At 42.6% G+C, this 17,335-nt stretch overlaps 1 protein-coding gene across 1 annotated transcript in view; it reads left to right on the top strand.

Annotated features, from left to right (window-relative positions):
* The first annotated feature begins 894 nt into the window (after positions 1-894).
* Positions 895-17,335, top strand: part of stat1a (signal transducer and activator of transcription 1a) — a 27,609-nt gene continuing 11,168 nt past the window's right edge. Inside the window, exons 1-17 of the mRNA XM_048234420.1 lie at positions 895-1,085; positions 2,399-2,561; positions 3,076-3,226; positions 3,363-3,458; positions 4,765-4,854; positions 5,647-5,725; positions 6,262-6,353; positions 6,895-7,046; positions 7,969-8,127; positions 8,563-8,655; positions 8,919-8,978; positions 9,533-9,556; positions 9,920-10,007; positions 11,982-12,020; positions 14,445-14,528; positions 14,736-14,834; positions 15,069-15,204. Coding sequence (XP_048090377.1) covers positions 2,434-2,561; positions 3,076-3,226; positions 3,363-3,458; positions 4,765-4,854; positions 5,647-5,725; positions 6,262-6,353; positions 6,895-7,046; positions 7,969-8,127; positions 8,563-8,655; positions 8,919-8,978; positions 9,533-9,556; positions 9,920-10,007; positions 11,982-12,020; positions 14,445-14,528; positions 14,736-14,834; positions 15,069-15,204 — 1,570 coding nt within the window. The 5' untranslated portion in view covers positions 895-1,085; positions 2,399-2,433. The remainder of the gene's footprint in view (positions 1,086-2,398; positions 2,562-3,075; positions 3,227-3,362; positions 3,459-4,764; positions 4,855-5,646; positions 5,726-6,261; positions 6,354-6,894; positions 7,047-7,968; positions 8,128-8,562; positions 8,656-8,918; positions 8,979-9,532; positions 9,557-9,919; positions 10,008-11,981; positions 12,021-14,444; positions 14,529-14,735; positions 14,835-15,068; positions 15,205-17,335) is intronic.

The following is a 17,335-nucleotide window of genomic DNA, read 5'->3' as shown; positions in this document are numbered from 1 at the left end:
ATTATTCAGAATAGTAGGTTTATATAGTTATAGATTGCATTAATATTTCTTAATTATGAAAACATGTAGGCCTAGTTTTTAGCCTTCACTTGGCCTCTGTTTTACAGCTAACAACAGGTGTCTTCGAACACTAGGAGGAAAGGCACCAGAGTGTTTTACAGCAGAGGAGTTGGCCATCGCAAATAATAGTGGAAGGCCGATTATGGAGGGGGTTGAGGGAGGCATTCGGTCGGATTCTGGTGCTGTGGAAATGTGTAGCCTTTATGTGCAGGGTACAGTAGGCTAATATGACATTCAATTCAACAAGTTTGTTAAAATGGTGATTTTTATTTATTAAGCCTACTGTAGGCTAATATATATATATATATATATATATTTTTTTTTCTGGCGGTCTCTAAAACCCCTCGCCCTGCGAAGAGAGTGCCTCACGATTTGCGCTCCAATGTCGTATGGATCATCCAGATACGCCGACATGTCTCGGGAGAAATTGTTTGTGGAGGGGTGGTAGGCCTACTTATAAAGTGTGTGGTTAACAGAAACCTCGGGTTAACCAAGAACATAACCTGGTCGGAGCAGGTTTGAGATGCAGCGTAAATTGCCATGGCAGCATACCTCGGTTAAAACCGATCCACCTTTCGTAGTACGGGTTAATCGGGAAGTTACGCCACACGTGATCAAGTTAGCCTACTCTCGAAGTTAACCAGATAAGCCAGTAACCCCGCTTCGTAGTACAGGCCCCAGGACGTTTTGTCATTTCCAGCAAGTCCGCTCAGTTGAAAAGCTATCCTAGTTTCAGTTTCTTGTAAACGAACATGTGACGTTCGTCATGAATTCAAAGCCCACCCTCTACAACAAATGGTTCTTGATTGGCCCATGCTCTTGTCATCAACACGTCATGGCAGTAGCCTACTGCGGACAAGACGCTTTCTTCTGTAGTGACAATAGCCTACCCTTGGGTCGAATAGGAAATGTCTACTGATTGATCACTCTGGCAATGGAGAGCATATTTGCTTTCTGAGAAGTATAGCCTGAGCGATAAAGCAATATACGGAGACCGTCCATCGTTTATCTAACTGATAAACAAGGTGAGTGAAACGATTTTGTTTACATTTTCTGAGCAAAATTCTTCATTGTGAACAGGAAGTTGTTGCTACATACATACTGCTAACAAACAATCGCATGTAAGCAGCACCACCATGATACTGTCCAAAACTAGGCCCACTCAGAGAAAACGTAGAGACTAAGCAATCACTCAAGGTTGATGTGATTTTAATTAGGAAATGTATATATTTCACAAGTAAACATGACACTAAAAGGCGTGACGACGGCGTTAACAAACAATGTCTTTGACATGTATTGCATAATGTTATTTAAAGGTAACGTTAACGTTAGTGGCTATCCATGTTCACCACGCGCATATCACAATTTTATCGTGATCGTTAACTTTACTACTAATACAACTAGTCAACTAACAGCATATTCGTTGCACTGATATCTAGCTTAAAATATTACATTTATCTGTTGGAAACGCATGCATTTTATTTTAGGCTATTTGTTAGTCTGTAGAGGTTGTGGAACGACAAACATTAACATTTCAGTAAGATACAGTACAAGTCATAACACGGGAGGTTCAAGAGTGGGCGTAAACGACCCCCTTCCCTCGAAGTAGAACACATAAACACGTACACGCGAGGACAAAACAATGTTTCTATTTCCTCCATTTCCTATTTCCAAATGTTTTACTTCCTCCTGCAAGTACAGTACTCGCACTATGGGATAGAATAGATTTTAAGTATGTTGTTGGTTAGCTGCTTTTGTAGGAGAACTTGGCAATGAGATAACGAGCAAGGTTGTTTGGAGCCTCTCAGAAATCTTTGATGTCCGGGTTGTTGGTCTTGGCAGGCTACCATTATTAGGATGTTGTTTTTACAATTTTACAATATCAGCCTATTCCACACCCCAGATATGGATCTACCCAGAGTCAAAAATACCTACTATATACTTCAAATAGTCACATACTTAGACCTTCTTTGTCCTGAAGATATTAAGATCTTTCTATTTAGAGAGAGAAAGAGAGACAGAGACAGATGATCGATGTCTAGCAGTTTGCTAGTGTTGATTCATATTTTCCTGAGTGTGTGCTTTTGTGATCTCAAACCAGCATATGATCATGCAAAAAGGTAAAAGACTCAGTATTTGATGACAGACAGAGAGAGAGATTTACCCTGTGTGTGTGTGTGTGTGTGTGTGTGTGTGTGCGCGCGCAGGTGTGCATGTTGTAGCAACTGATATACCTGTTAACACTGTCATGCACTTACCCAGTGTGTTTAAACATCTGTAGTGTTTGTCAGTTGAGAGCTCCAATGATGCAGACTCAATGGTGGTCATTGCTTTCCAGTTCAGTGGAAGTGGTAGACCAGACTAGTTGCAGAGATGGCCCAGTGGCTAAGGTTGCAGCAACTCGACCCCAAATACCTGGAGCAGGTGGACCAGCTGTACGATGACACCTTTCCAATGGCAGTGCGGCAATACCTGAGCACCTGGATCGAGAGCCACGACTGGTGAGCAACACAGAGATGTTCTCTCACACATCACCTGCTTAAATTATTTTATATGGTTAACTGACTCTGGGTTCTTCTACTTTTCCTACTTTTCTCTGGGTTACTTGTTAATGCTCCTTCTTTTTTTTTTTTTTACAAAATTACAGAATTATTTTATTGTTCTATGGGTGACATGATAAATCCGGGATATACAGTATGTACTGATGACATGTCTGCCTTACCTGCACTGTATAGCCTCACTTAAGATAATCTATTTATCATTCGGATAGTGCAAATGTTTTCTATTGGGTTATTTGGGTATACACATGTGCTTCCCTATCCTAACCTGTGTACTCAAAAGGTACAATAGTTATATAAGCCAGAACATGTTTTTCTGGCCTTGCTGTTCTGTAGTACAACCAATCCCTTGATTTCATGGCTAGTTTAGATCTTTGGATTGGTGATTTTAGACCAGTCATCGAAAATATCATGTTGTGAACATCTGAATGATGTTTATGCTTGTGAACATCTGAAGGGATTATGCAGCCAATGTGGACAATGCTTCCTGTGCGATGCTGCGCTTTCACGACCTCTTACATCAACTCGATGATCAGTACGACCGCTTCACCCTGGAGAAGGACTTCTTGTCTCAACACAACATCCGCAAAATCAAGCGCAATCTACAGGTATGACCACTGCACAGTTTCTGTGTGTGTGTGTGTGTCCTCATAGTGTCTAACCTATTTACAGTATATTATCAGAATTGTTAATCTGTGTGTGTGTGTGCATGTGTGTGTGCATTTCGCCCCTCACCCCCACCAGGCTCGTTTTGAGGATGATCCTGTTAACATGGCAGTGATCATTAGCCGCAGCCTCAAAGAGGAAAGACACATCATCATCAATGCAGAGCAAACAGAGGTACGGCCCTGTACTGTCGTTTTCCTTTTCCCCCGTACGTTAGAACTGCAACTAAAGATTATTTTCATAGTCGATTAATCTGCCGACTATTTTCTCGATTAGTTGTTTGATCGACAAAATGCGAGAAAATGGTAAAAACATTTCGAGCATTGTTTCCCAAAGCCCAAGAATATGTCCTCAAATGCCTTGTTTTGTCCACGCACCAACAATATTTAGTTCACTGTCATAGAGGAGTAAATAAAGCTGAAAATATTCAAGTTTAAGAAGCCACAATCAGATAATAGTCAATAACTAATCTCTTAATCGTTGCAGCCCTACTGTGCGTCACAGCCTTCTTTACGGTCACGTCTATAGAGTCCACCAGGCCCTGACCACTAGCGCTTCCGTGGCATATAGTCCATTTCTGAGCCTCCACTGTTCTCTGTTATGGCCCGCACGCGAACACCGACCCCTTTTCCCAACGGCAATTAAGATTATGGTCATCGATGACATTGCTGCACACCCGTGTGTGTGGTGACAAACTGTTTTGTCTCTGGTGTGTGGCAAGCTGTAGGGTGACATTAAGGCTCCATATCTTAGTATGCCATACCTGCCAACACTCCTGTTTTTCCCAGGTTTCTTCCGTATTTCAAGGTCATCTCCCGGCGCCCTCCGTTTTGTTATTTCTCCCTGAAAACTCCCGTAATTTGTTGATACACATAGGAAACTTGTGTCCTCGGAACATATAATCTGACAGCAGCTTTGGAGTTTTGGATGTGGTGGATAAATAACTGGCATGCGTATCTGTTTCGGTAAGGTAAAAGCAACAACCGAAATGCAGTGTTGCAAAGAGTGTATGAAACATGTTAAATATACAACCCCCACAAACAATCTCCCGTTTTTTGAAAGCTAACAGTTGGCAGGTATGTAGTATGCACATTAAGGCTCCATATCTTAGTATGCACATTAAGCCCACCGCACACGGCAGGCGATTGGACAGTCAAACACAAAGGTGGAATTCTGTAATCGCTTTACTACACACGGCTGGCGACGCAATCACCCATCGATTCAGTGGCCAGACAGCTGTTTTCTATTATGACGTATCGAAATCGCCCTGAAAAATAGAAAAGGGTCGAGCGGCGGCGACGGTCGCCCTGTCGTTCCACTTGCTGTGTGCTTTGCACCATTCACTTCAATAGATTCTATTCCACTTTGCCTGTTGCCTGCGTAGGCCTTTGAGGCGCCATATCTTAATATGCACATTAAGGCTGTTCCAATTCGCATACTTTTGCAAACATCTATTTGTTTTTTCCTTCATGTCTTTAAGAAAACACAACCAAGTTCACAGACTGACATGGTGCTGGAGAAACACAAGGAGCTCGACAACAAAGTCAAGGACATCAAGAACCGGGTGCAGGTATGCTATATAATCAGGTCATTAACCCCACAGTGATGCAAGTGTCGTTCAGACTGCCAAACAGTTAAACACATAGTCAAGTCCAGTCCAGTCCAGTCCAGTCCAGTCCAGTCCAGTCCAGTCCAGTCAAGTCCAGTCAAGTCAAGTCAAGTCAAGTCAAGTCCGCATTTCATACACAGAGGTTATTCAATGTGCTTTACATAAGCAAACAGAAGGGCAATAGTCAAAAAAGTAAAGGATAAAAAAGAAAACACAAGGTAATAGTACATAAAATTATTAAAGGGCAATAGTTTAAAAGTGTTTAAAAAGTAATGCTGTTTAGTTCCCCTATTTCAGGGTAACAAGCGAGATAAGTGGAAAACTCAGGGAGAATAAGTGGTCTGATGACGTAACGCCACTGCATCCTTATCCTATAGGCTGGAAATTTATGGCACTAGATCCTTATCAGCAGGAGATATATGCACATTGATATGATTTGATATGACATGATACAGTATGTACATTTCACTAATGAAAAGCTTTTCTTTGTGACAATTCATTGTCATTATTACTAATAAGTAATGTTTTGGCAGTAATTCAATCTACACAATTTAGGATGTCTTCATATAGTATCATATAGTATAATATAGTATCTTATAGTAATGAGCTAAAGGAGGAATTATGTAAGCTATGTATAATGAATGGAACGCTGGTCATTATCAGGAAAATAAGTCCTGACAGGGCGAGCCGGACCCCGACGCACAGCGTTAGGATCTTGCTTCGTCCTGAAGGGACTTATTTACTTGTTCATAGGAGACAGAAACGAACATCAAAAACCTGGAGGACCTGCAGGATGACTACGATTTCAAGAAGAAGGATTTATCATGTCGAGGTGAGAGGGGCCTGGTGGATGAAAGACTCCGAAGCCAGCTGCGCTGGGGGTTGGGGGGGTGGGCGGGGGGGTAGGGGGTGGGGTGGTACCCAAGCAGCAGCAGCGAAGCGTGACAGTACACTCAGACCGTAGTGATGTAAGTGATGTTAACTACTTATTTCTGTACAGTGGAAAGAAACGTCCTGCCTCAATAGAGAAAGGCGATTAACAGAGACACACGCACTCCCCCCCTCACTTTCCCCCTTCTCAGCAGTCGCCTAAATTCCATCACTCCATGTGATCACCACCTTATCGATCACAAGATCCATCCCACAGACAGTGTCCTTTGAAAACAATTTCCTGACCTGTGACATCTGAAGGAAGAAATATATCTGTCATCACCTAGTAAGAGAGACAAAAAGCCTGGACACGACTCCACAAGTTCCACATGACGCATGCAGAACGCATAGACAGATAGTGAGGTCATGCTTCCCGATGCTGTGCTGCCTTACAGTGCATTAGTCATCAGAACTCTCTTTGACCTCTGACCTTTACAGAAGAAGGAAACACCGCGCCTCAGAAAGAGGCCCTGAAGCGGCTCAATCTGCACATCCACGGCCTCTTCATGAACCTGAACAACAAGAGGAAGGTGAGCACACACACACACACACACACACACACACACACACACACACACACACACACACACACACACACACACACACACACACACACACACACACACACACCTGTTACTTAACGAACTTAATGAACAAATGCACGCTAGCTAGCGAAGCAGTGCTTTGCAGGGTGAACGTTCCCCATTCATTATGCTGGTGCAGCAAGAACCGGGGGAACAGACAGGAAATATACATTACACTATGACCGGTTACTCCAGCACCAATACCTTATCTGATGAAGTCATGTTGAATTACCTTGAATACACAAAAAGGTTATGTAAGAATATCTAAATTAGCTACTATAATAATTAATTAAGTAATACTAATACAAAATAAATAATTAGTTACTAATGCTGTTACAGTATGATTTCTACAGCTGCTACAGATACTGCTACATAGTGTAGTACTAGTAGCTGTTAATCTTTCCATGTGGATAAAGCCATAATTATGTGTGTAGTAGTAGTTAATCTTTCCATGTGGGTAAATCCATATGTGTGCTCTCTCCTGTAGGAGGTGTTGAGTCAGATGGCGGGTGTGCTAAACTTGGCCGAGCAGATTGAGCACGAGCTCATCTCCATGGAGCTGCCCGACTGGCGACGGCGCCAGCAGACGGCCAGCATCGGCGGGCCGCCCAACGTGTGTCTGGACCAGCTGCAGAACTGGTGAGGTCACTACTGCCCTTCAAACCGTCATGACGGACAATTTTGAACAGCTAAGCTTTGTCCTGTTTGTCTGATATGGTCAGAGTAATCTGGTCCCTTTTGGGCTGGTGAGCTCTCCCTTGTGTGTGCTCAGGTCAGAACTCTGGTCCTTTGGATAGCTGAGCACTTAGAACTCTGGTCCTTTGGGTAGCTGAGCACTCAGAACTCTTTGGGTAGCTGAGCACATAGAACTCTGGTCCTTTGGGTAGCTGAGCACTCAGAACTCTGGTCCTTTGGGTAGCTGAGCACTCAGAACTTTTTGGGTAACTGAGAACTCCTCCATCCAACACTGGTCTTGTTTGGGCAGTTGAGTTCTCCTCCGTGTCAAAAACAACAACAATGTGCATAATGTAGCACTTTATCCGGGCACCCAAGTTAGTAATCAAGGATCTTTGCCCTTGCTTTACATTGAAGGGTCATGATGGTCAACTCTGGTCCTGTTTGTGAAAACTTTAGATGGAATTGGAAATTCTGTTGAGTGGATGATTAATTAGGATAATATGAAAATGTTTTATGTGTTTAAAATGTATGACCTGTAAATGAAGGCTAAATCAGAGCCTCCCTGTTTCAACTTAGCTCTGTTGAAATGACAGCAGTTTAAATTGAAGTGAGGATGGTCCTTACAGTCATTTCACAGCAGATGACCAGTGAGAGATCCTGTGTGGTTAACAGGTGTTTCAAAGCGCCTTGTGGCTCCAGTTTAGTTAAGGATTCATGCGTCATTTCTAGTTGTGAAAAGAATCGCTCGAGTGCTGGAAATTACCCCGTCACTTTTGATGATCGTATCTCTGTGCATTAACAACAACATACCAGGACAATTGGCTTGTGTTGCTAAGAGCTAGCCTTTGTAAAAGTGTGTGTGTGTGTGTGTGTGTGTGTCCAGGTTCACGGTGGTGGCTGAGTGTCTCCTTCAGGTACGCCAGCAGCTAAGGAAGCTTCTTGAACTGGAACAGAAGTGCACGTACGACTCTGACCCCATCACCCAGAGCAAGACCTCGCTGGACGAGAGGACAATGAATCTCTTCAAGAAACTCATTGTCAAGTGAGTAAGCCAGCCGGTCAGTCAGTCAGTCTGCTCCTTGCCCTTGTCAGTGAGTCGTTCTGCCAGTCAAGTCCAGACAGTGGAGGGTCTATACTGGGCTCGTTCTCTCTCTTGTCCCTTTCAAACCGAAGGTCAGAGTGGGATGAGGGTTATTTGACTTTACTTTTGTTGAATCTATCCCTTGTGGAGTTGGAATGCAGTACTCTTCTGTATCCTCTCTTGCTCTCTGCCAGCCAAATCAAATCCAAGTAAACCAAATTAAATTAAATAATTTCATTTCATTTAAATGAATAATTTCAAGTGATACTTTAGTGAATGAAATTGTCAAAGTCTCTCTCTCTTTCTCTCTGTATCTGCGTTGGTCCATTGGTGTTTTTTCTCTGTGACTTGGACATTTGCCAGTAACAACATACTGTGTGTGTTTGTGTTTGGCAGTTCCATGGTAGTGGAGAGGCAGCCGTGCATGCCCACGCACCCGCAGAAGCCCATGGTGCTGAAGACTGGAGTGCAGTTCACAGTCAAGCTCAGGTAGGCGCACCAGAGCTGATCCCTGTTATTTGTTACCTGATATCTGTTAAACAAGCCTTTCAGGTGTGTGTGTGTGTGCGTGCGTGTCTAGGTCAGGTAGGCACATCAATGCTGATCTATACATCTGCTAAACCAGCCTTCTTAAAACCAGTCTTTCATGTGTCTGTGTGTGCGGCGTGCATGTGTGCACGTGTGTGCGTGCGTCTGTGTGTGTGTGTGTGTGTGTGTGTGTGTGTGTGTGTCTGTTTGTTTGTTTTCCCCAGACTGTTGGCCAAACTCCAGGAGTTGAACCACACCGTCAAAGTGAAGGTCTTCTTTGACAAGTGAGTTTTTCAGGACAGAGCTCTGTAGAGTAGCCTAGTTGTGATGGCAGGCAGACGGACAGAGCTCTTCAAGGATAAGCAGGGTTGTTTTGGGTCAGTTGTCATGATGATAGAGGTTGGGTTGCCATAGGGAAAAGCGATGCAGAAAAACCTGCTCATACTGTACACCGATGAAGTCTGATGAAGAGCATAAGGATTGAAACGTCACTGTTTTTGGCAATCGTATTCATTGAAATTGCATGTAAAGGGAGCTACAGTTTGCAGACTTTTGTGTAGTTTTTTTGTTGACGAAAGGAAAGGTGTTCGAGGTTGACGTCCCTTTAGGTTTAGAGGAGCGATGCAGAGTGCGTGAGCTGCTCATACTCTACGGTGCCTCCTCACTCACTCACTCTCTCTCTCACTCACACTTCACTCACTCACTCACTCACTCACTCACTCTCTCACTCACTCACACTCTCACTCACTCACTCACTCTCACTCACTCACACTCTCACTCACTCACTCACTCACACTCTCACTCACTCACTCACTCATGCGGCTTTATCTCTTCACAGGAGCGTGACGGAGAAGAGGAAGGGGTAAGTCCTCATGTCCACATTCTTTCAATGCAATTCCATGGTACATCTTTAAATAGCGCCATCAGCAGTAGACATTTGATCTCTAGCAGTGTGTGTGTGTGTGTGTGTGTGTGTGTGTGTGTGTGTGTGTGTGTGTGTGTGTGTGCGTGTGTGTGCGCGCACGCGCGCGTTCTGCAGCATTAACACACCAGCATAGCATTCCGTCTGTTTGAGGCCTTACGAGAGAGAGAGAGAGAGAGAGAGAGAGAGAGAGAGAGAGAGAGAGAGAGAGAGAGAGAGAGAGAGCGAGCAGTCATCAGCATGTGTAGTGATTAGCAATAGCAAATAGCAACAAATGACCTTTGTGACCCTGTTTTTTTGCAGATGTCGCAAATTTAATATCTTGGGCACCAACATGAAAGTCATGAACATGGAGGAGTCCAACGGCATGACGGCCGAATTTCGCCATCTGGTAAAGAAAACTGAACAATAGATATTTTAGATACGTAATTAAGCAAGGCATGAGGGTTCTGATGGGAATTCGGAGTCGTTTTTTCTGTTATTTGTACTTTTGGGTGTGTGTGTGTTTGTTTTCTGTGTGTTGCTGTTGACACACTGCCAAAGTACACTATTAGATTACACCACACTTCCTCCTCAACAGAAGCCCAGCATAGCGTCCTATTCTGATGCATTTGGCTGATGAGCTAAGCATTACTGACTTCTCCAGGGAAAACCCTCTGCAGGGAGATCAGGGGCCTGTACTACGAAGCGGGGTTACTGGCTTATCTGGGTAACTTCGAGAGTAACTTGATCACGTGTGGCGTAACTTCCCGATTAACCCGTACTACGAAAGGTGGATAGGTTTTAACTGAGGTATGCTGCCATGGCAATTTACGCTGCATCTCAAACCTGCTCCGAGCAGGTTATGTTCTTGGTTAACCCGAGGTTTCCATTAACCACACCCTTTATAAATACCACCCCTCCGCTAACAATTTCTCCCTAGACATGTCATTACCTGGATGATCCATACGACCAAATCGGATGATCCATACCGACAGAAAATATATATATATATATATATTAGCCTACAGTAGGCTTAATAAATAAAAATCACCATTTTAACAAACTTGTTGAATTGAATGTCATATTAGCCTACTGTACCCTGCACATAAAGGCTACACATTTCCACAGCACCAGAATTGAATGCCTCCCTCAACCCCCTCCATAATCGGCCTTCCGCTATTATTTGGCGATGGCCAACTCCTCCTCTACTGTAAAAACACTCTGGTGCCTTTCCTCCTAGTGTTCAAAGACACCTTTTCTTTAGCTGTAAAACAGAGGCCAAGTGAAGGCTATAAAACTAGGCCTACATGTTTTCATAATTAAGAAATATTAATGCAAGCTATAACTATATAAACCACTATTCTGAATAATGTGTTTGTGTTTCATTTTCACCTGCTGCCATGTGCGTTTGCAATGGTGTTGCATCTGAAATGTTCACAGGATTAGGCATACAATACACTAAATCAGTCAATGGGGCTACTTAAACATTCAATTATCCTTATTACTGTAATCTATATGCCCACTTCTAAATTGTGTTGCATCTGTAGGCATTTCTATGAACTCAAAATAGGCAATTTAATTATTTCAACTCATTAAATACATTCCGCAAGCTATTAATCCTCCGTATTTGAAGAACATGTGGAAATAAAACTTTACTTTTAGGCATTTAGGCTACCCGATCTGCAATACGTTGCCAACAGCCTTGCCTTGCTTTGTTCACTGCCGACGTATTTGATTTTTGTCGTAGAGTGGGTTTTAATCCCTCATAACTTGTCATAATAATTGTGCATTCCTCATCCGTAAAATAAGGTGATCGCGTTATCACTGAAAGTGGTGATTTGCGCTGCAACCCGCCCCTTTTATGTGAACGCGCACAAACTCAATAAGGTTAACCCGGCTCAACAAATCAACTTCATAATCAGCGTCAGAGTACCCGATTAACACCACTTAAGATAACCAGGTTTTGTCAACCCCGGTTTAACAAAGTAACCCTGGGTTACATCTGGGTAGGTTAAGCTCCCTTCGTAGTACAGGCCCCAGGAAATGATTAAATCTACTCTGTCTGGGGTGTTGTGTAAAGACACAGAATACTAAGAAATATACGTGGTCCCCAGCGTACCCGTGACACCAAGACATAAAAATAAACAAAACAGCTAACACATAGACAAACATTCACAACCTAATATTAAGGGCATTAAGAGGACTCGTGTCATGTGTCAAAAAAAAAACACACACACACACACAATATAATGATCTTTCAGTAGAGCACGGGAAGCAATATGAGACATGAGTTGTGGACAGTAAACTAACAACAGCTGTCTGGACCTGAGTAGACAGGAGAGAGTATGGCACTGACTGATGTTTCTTTCTCTGCCCCCAACAGCAACTCAAGGAGCAGAAGGTGCAAGGCAGAACCAACGACGTAAGGGCTTTTCCTGTATTCACGTCTCTGTTAAGCTGGGCACATACTGCGATTCAGGCACTGCCATTTTTGCACTATTATTTATACTTATTGTTTATTGATCACAAACAGTCAGCACAAAACAATGACAAGGACATTGAGGAGTTGGAGATGCATCAGCTCCAATTGCCGTGATACTAAGAGGAAAGCTCCTCAACAAGCATATATACATATCCATAGATCTTAAAAAGCATACAGTACATACATATCCATACATATCAATAAGCATATATACATATCAAGTACATATCAAAAAGCAAAACATAAATAAATAACTAATGCACTGTGATTTTAGCCCAGAGATGTAATCCAAGCCAACTGAACTGACTTAAGATTCCGTTTAGATTTATAGCACGTCAGAAATGTTTATTGGTCACCTTGCAGTGTGAGCACAGCAAGCACGCTCGATTGAAGTGTGTTAATGCTCCTGTAACTACATTAGTGGAGATTTGTATTGACAGAGCTCAGGGCTGGAGCTTTAACCACAATGAGGTTCTTGGAAAGTGGCTAGAGTACACACGTGCACATGCGCTTGCACACACACACACACACACACACACACACACACACACACACACACACACACACACACACACACACACACACACAGAAATGTTTTAATGTTCCTGTAACTGCATTAGTGAAGATCCGTGTTGGCTGGAGCCTTAACCACAATGAGTTACTTGGAAAGTGACACAAAAGTACACACACGTACACACACGTACACACACATACACACACATACATACATACATACATACTCCTCCACACACCCCTACAGATTAGTGTTGTCTACAAATTTCACAGTAGTCCACATCTTGCATTGTCTTACTGGCATTACAGCTTACTATTTCTTAACCTGATAAACTGGTTTCTGGTGTGCTGACATTCAAACAATCTCTCACAGATGTAGAAGTGTAAATATCTCAAACATGTAGAGGTGTAGCAGAGTAAAGTATGTTTTGTCCAATATGGAACTGGACCAATGCTGTTTAGCACTAGGTAATGGAACTGGACCAATGCTGTTTAGCACTAGGTAATGGAACTGGACCAATGCTGTTTAGCACTAGGTAATGGAACTGGACCAATGCTGTTTAGAGCACATTTAAACACAGCATAAACTGACCAAAGTGCTGTACAGCAGACAACTAAGATAAAGACTAAGACAGATAATACAGAAAAACACATTGGACCAATAGTCATAAGAACATTAAAAACATAATTAAAAGGAAACCTTCAATATCAGGGCACACAACACAGACATACATATGATGAGCAGAAGTACAGGGTTAGGGAACAAGGAAGGCCATGGAGTAAAGGTGGGTTTTTAGCCTGGATTTGAAGGCAGAAATGGAGGAAGCAGATCTAATATCCAGGGGGAGCTGGTTCCAAAGACGTGGAGCAGCAACTGCAAAGGCTCTATCACCCCTCTGTTTGAGCCGTGAGCGGGGCACATGCAGAAGCCCTTTGTCTGAGGTTCTCAGGGACCTTTGAACTGAGTAGGGCTGAACAAGGTCGGTGCATCTACAGTACATCTTGCCTTGGGAGGACCAAAAATGATGACTTTTGTCTTGTCGCTATTTAGCTGGAGGAAGTTGTTAGCCATCCAAATTCTGATGTCTTCAAGACAGACCAGGAGAGATTGTATGGAGTCCCTAGATTTTAGAGGCAAGTACAGCTGAGAGTCATCTGCATAGAGGTGGAAAGAGATGTTATCCTTTTTTATAATGTCACCCAATGGGAGCATATACAGGCTAGGGTGTGAACTAAACGGGAGTGGCGTGAACTAAACAGGACGAACAATGACAGGATGAATGTTTCATTCCCTGGGACTTCTACCAGTAATAAATCTCGGAAAGTGACTCAAGCATATAGTGATAAATCCGTGCTCTAGCCCAGTGTTTCTCAAACTTTTTCAGATGGAGGACCACTTAACCAATAAAAAATGCATGGACCACCTAGCTAAAAAAAAATAGATTAGACCTACTTCAACAGTATATCAGCACAATAGGCCTACTCACTGAACCACCTTGCTTATTGTATTTTCATTTTGCTTATTGTGTCAGAGGATTCATATGATTTAAACTGGCATATCTTACATAGACAGTGTTGCAGAACTGTTTGGATTTACATACAAGTTGGTTCAATATTGCAAACAACTCATCTATATCATATTTTACCACGTCTGCTCGCGGACCACCAGTGGTCCCCGGACCACACTTTGAGAAACACTGCTCTAGCCAACCATGAAAACAATGTATGCCTGTATTTGATGGCGTTGGACCGCGTGAGACTGCATCGTTCTGTGTGTGAGAGGGGGTTTCGCGATGACTGTGTGTGATGCCGTGTGATTGTTGTGTATGACTGTGTGTGTTTCTGTGGTAGGGGCCCCTGATCGTGACCGAGGAGCTCCACATCTTTAACTTCGAGGCAGAACTCTGTCATGGCGGACAGGTCATCAAACTGGAGGTAGAGCTGTGAGACTTCGCGTACCCACACACAATGGGGCAAACCCATCCATTCAATTTGATTTCATTTTTTTTCCACCTGTACCCTGAATTGGGATTGCATTTGGTTTCACTCCCCCCGTCTCACTCCCTTTTCACAAAAACTCCCTCCCCTCCTCTCTCTCTCTGCATCTCTCACTCCCTCGCTCTCTCTGTCTGTGGGCTGTAGGCCAGCTCCCTGCCTGTAGTGGTCATCTCCAACGTGTGCCAGCTGCCCAGTGGTTGGGCCTCCGTCATGTGGTACAACATGCTGACCACCGAACCCCAGGTACACGACGCGCCGCGCCGACGCGACGCGACGCGCTATCGCCCGCAATACACGCGCGAAATTAATTTCAACATGATACCAAAACCACTTACCCAAAAAAGACATCCCTCTATGATCCCTCTGTGTGCGTGTGTGTGTTGCTGTGTGTGTGTGTGCGTGTGCCTATGTGTGTGCGCGTGTGTGTGTGCCTATGTGTGTGCGCGTGTGTGTGTGTGTGTGTGTGCGCATCTATAGAACATGCTGTTTTTCATGAAGCCGCCACAGGCCACGTGGAGTCAGCTCTCGGAGGTCCTCAGTTGGCAGTTCTCCTCCGTCACCAAGCGGGGACTCAATGGGGAACAGCTCAACATGCTGGGGGAAAAGCTTCTGGGTCAGTCACCACAACAACAACAACAACTACAACATCAACTACAACAACTACAACATCAACTACAACAACAAGCCTACATTGAAATATCAAAACAAGCCACATTGAAATATCAAAACAAGCCCCATTGAAATATCAAAACAAGCCCCATTGAAATATCAAAACAAGCCCCATTGAAATATCAAAACAAGCCCCATTGAAATATCAAAACAAGCTCCATTGAAATATCAAAACATGCGACATTGACGCTCCTTAAAACACATATTTATGCATACACATACCCACATAAAGACTAACACACACTCACATTTGGTGTACAAACATAATACACACACACACACACATTCTGAAGGCTTGTCACTGATATGTGGGTAGTGTAAGTGCCAGACACAGGTTGGTGGCTTGCAGGACCTCAAAACAAGCCCCATTGAAATAGCCAGCCCCATTGGAAATATCAAAACATGCTACATTGGCGCTCAAAACACATGTTATGCCAACCCTCACATTTGAGTACAAACATAATACACACACACACACACACACACACACACACACACATTTAGCCACTGATATGTGGGTAGTGTAAGTGCCAGACACAGGTTGGTGGGGGTTTACATTTGCATGTATTCATTTGGCAGATGCTTTTATCCAAAGCTTGTTGTACAAGAGACTTAGAGCTTCTTGCTCCATACAAACTTTACATTTGCATGTATTCATTATAGATGATAATTTGTATAGACACTACATATACACAAGAGACTTGTACTATCCAACACATTAACACACTCTGTGTGTGTGTGTGTAACTAATTATAGATGTTAATTTGTATAGACGCTTACATTGAAATATCCAAGAACAAGCCACATTGAAATATCAAAACAAGCCCATTGAAATATCAAAACAAGCTACATTGAAATATCAAACAAGCCCATTGAAATATCAAAACAAACACATTGAAATATCAAAGGAAGCAAGCCCATTGAATATCAAAACAAGCTACATTTGAAATATCAAGACATGCGACATTGGCTCCTTAAAACCTCATATTTATGCATACACATACCCACATAAGGAACCTTACCTCACATTTTGGTGTACAAACATAAATACAAAACAAGCCCCATTGAAATATCAAACAAGCCCCATTGAAATATGATAAGCCCCATTGAAATATCAAAACAAGCCCCATTGAAATTCAAAACATGCTACAGGACTTAAAACACATATTAAATGATGGATACCCACATGTTTCACTAACACACCTGCATTTGAGTACAAACATAATACAATTTAGCACACACACACACAGATTCAGCTCCACACAAGTTTACATTTTGCTTGAAATTGAAAACAAGCCACATTGAAATTTCAAACAAGCCCCATTGAACTAAGCAAGGACATTGAGCTATCAAAACAAGCCACATTGAAATTCCAACCAAGCCAGTTTGAAATATCAAAACAAGCCCCATTGAAATATCAAACAAGCTACATTTAAATTTGCATGTAAACACACATATATTTATGCATACATTAAAGACTAACACACTGTTATCCAAAGGTGTAAGACAACTAATGATGGATCGTGGTTTCCAACCTGCTTGAGTAGATGTTAATTTGGCAGATGCTTTTATAGAAATGTATACAGACTGTTACAGGTGTAACTAATTATAGATGTTAATTTGTATAGACACTTACATATACAGTACATGTACATACACACATTAACACACTCTGTGTGTGTGTGTGTTATTGTTGCCTGCCATACACATGCGCTCTATTAGTGTTGTTGGACTTTGTGTGACTGAGTCTATATAATATTTAATAATCCTCTATCATTGCTGTTGTTTGCAAATAAAGTATGTATAATAGATGTTGATTAGCTTATATGTGAAATGACAGTGCCAGTGTTCTGTTGAAGGAGCAATGAAGAACACTACTACACTGCTTACAGTGAAGAACACGACTGTGTTTATGAGTAGGGTAAGGATTAGCAATAGGTTTACAGTGGAAATAGCACCTGAAATAATAATATTTATTACACGGCTCTTCAGAGTGCTGTAGAAAGTTCCATTCACATGAAAGGCCCGAACGTTGGGAAGGCCCAATGTTAAATCTACATAAATCACCGGCAAAG

The sequence above is a fragment of the Alosa alosa genome, chromosome 23 (genome assembly GCF_017589495.1).
Source record: "Alosa alosa isolate M-15738 ecotype Scorff River chromosome 23, AALO_Geno_1.1, whole genome shotgun sequence".
NCBI classification, from domain to species: Eukaryota; Metazoa; Chordata; class Actinopteri; order Clupeiformes; family Clupeidae; genus Alosa; species Alosa alosa.
Note: the sequence above shows the minus strand (reverse complement) of the source record. Positions and strands in the feature narration are given on the sequence as shown.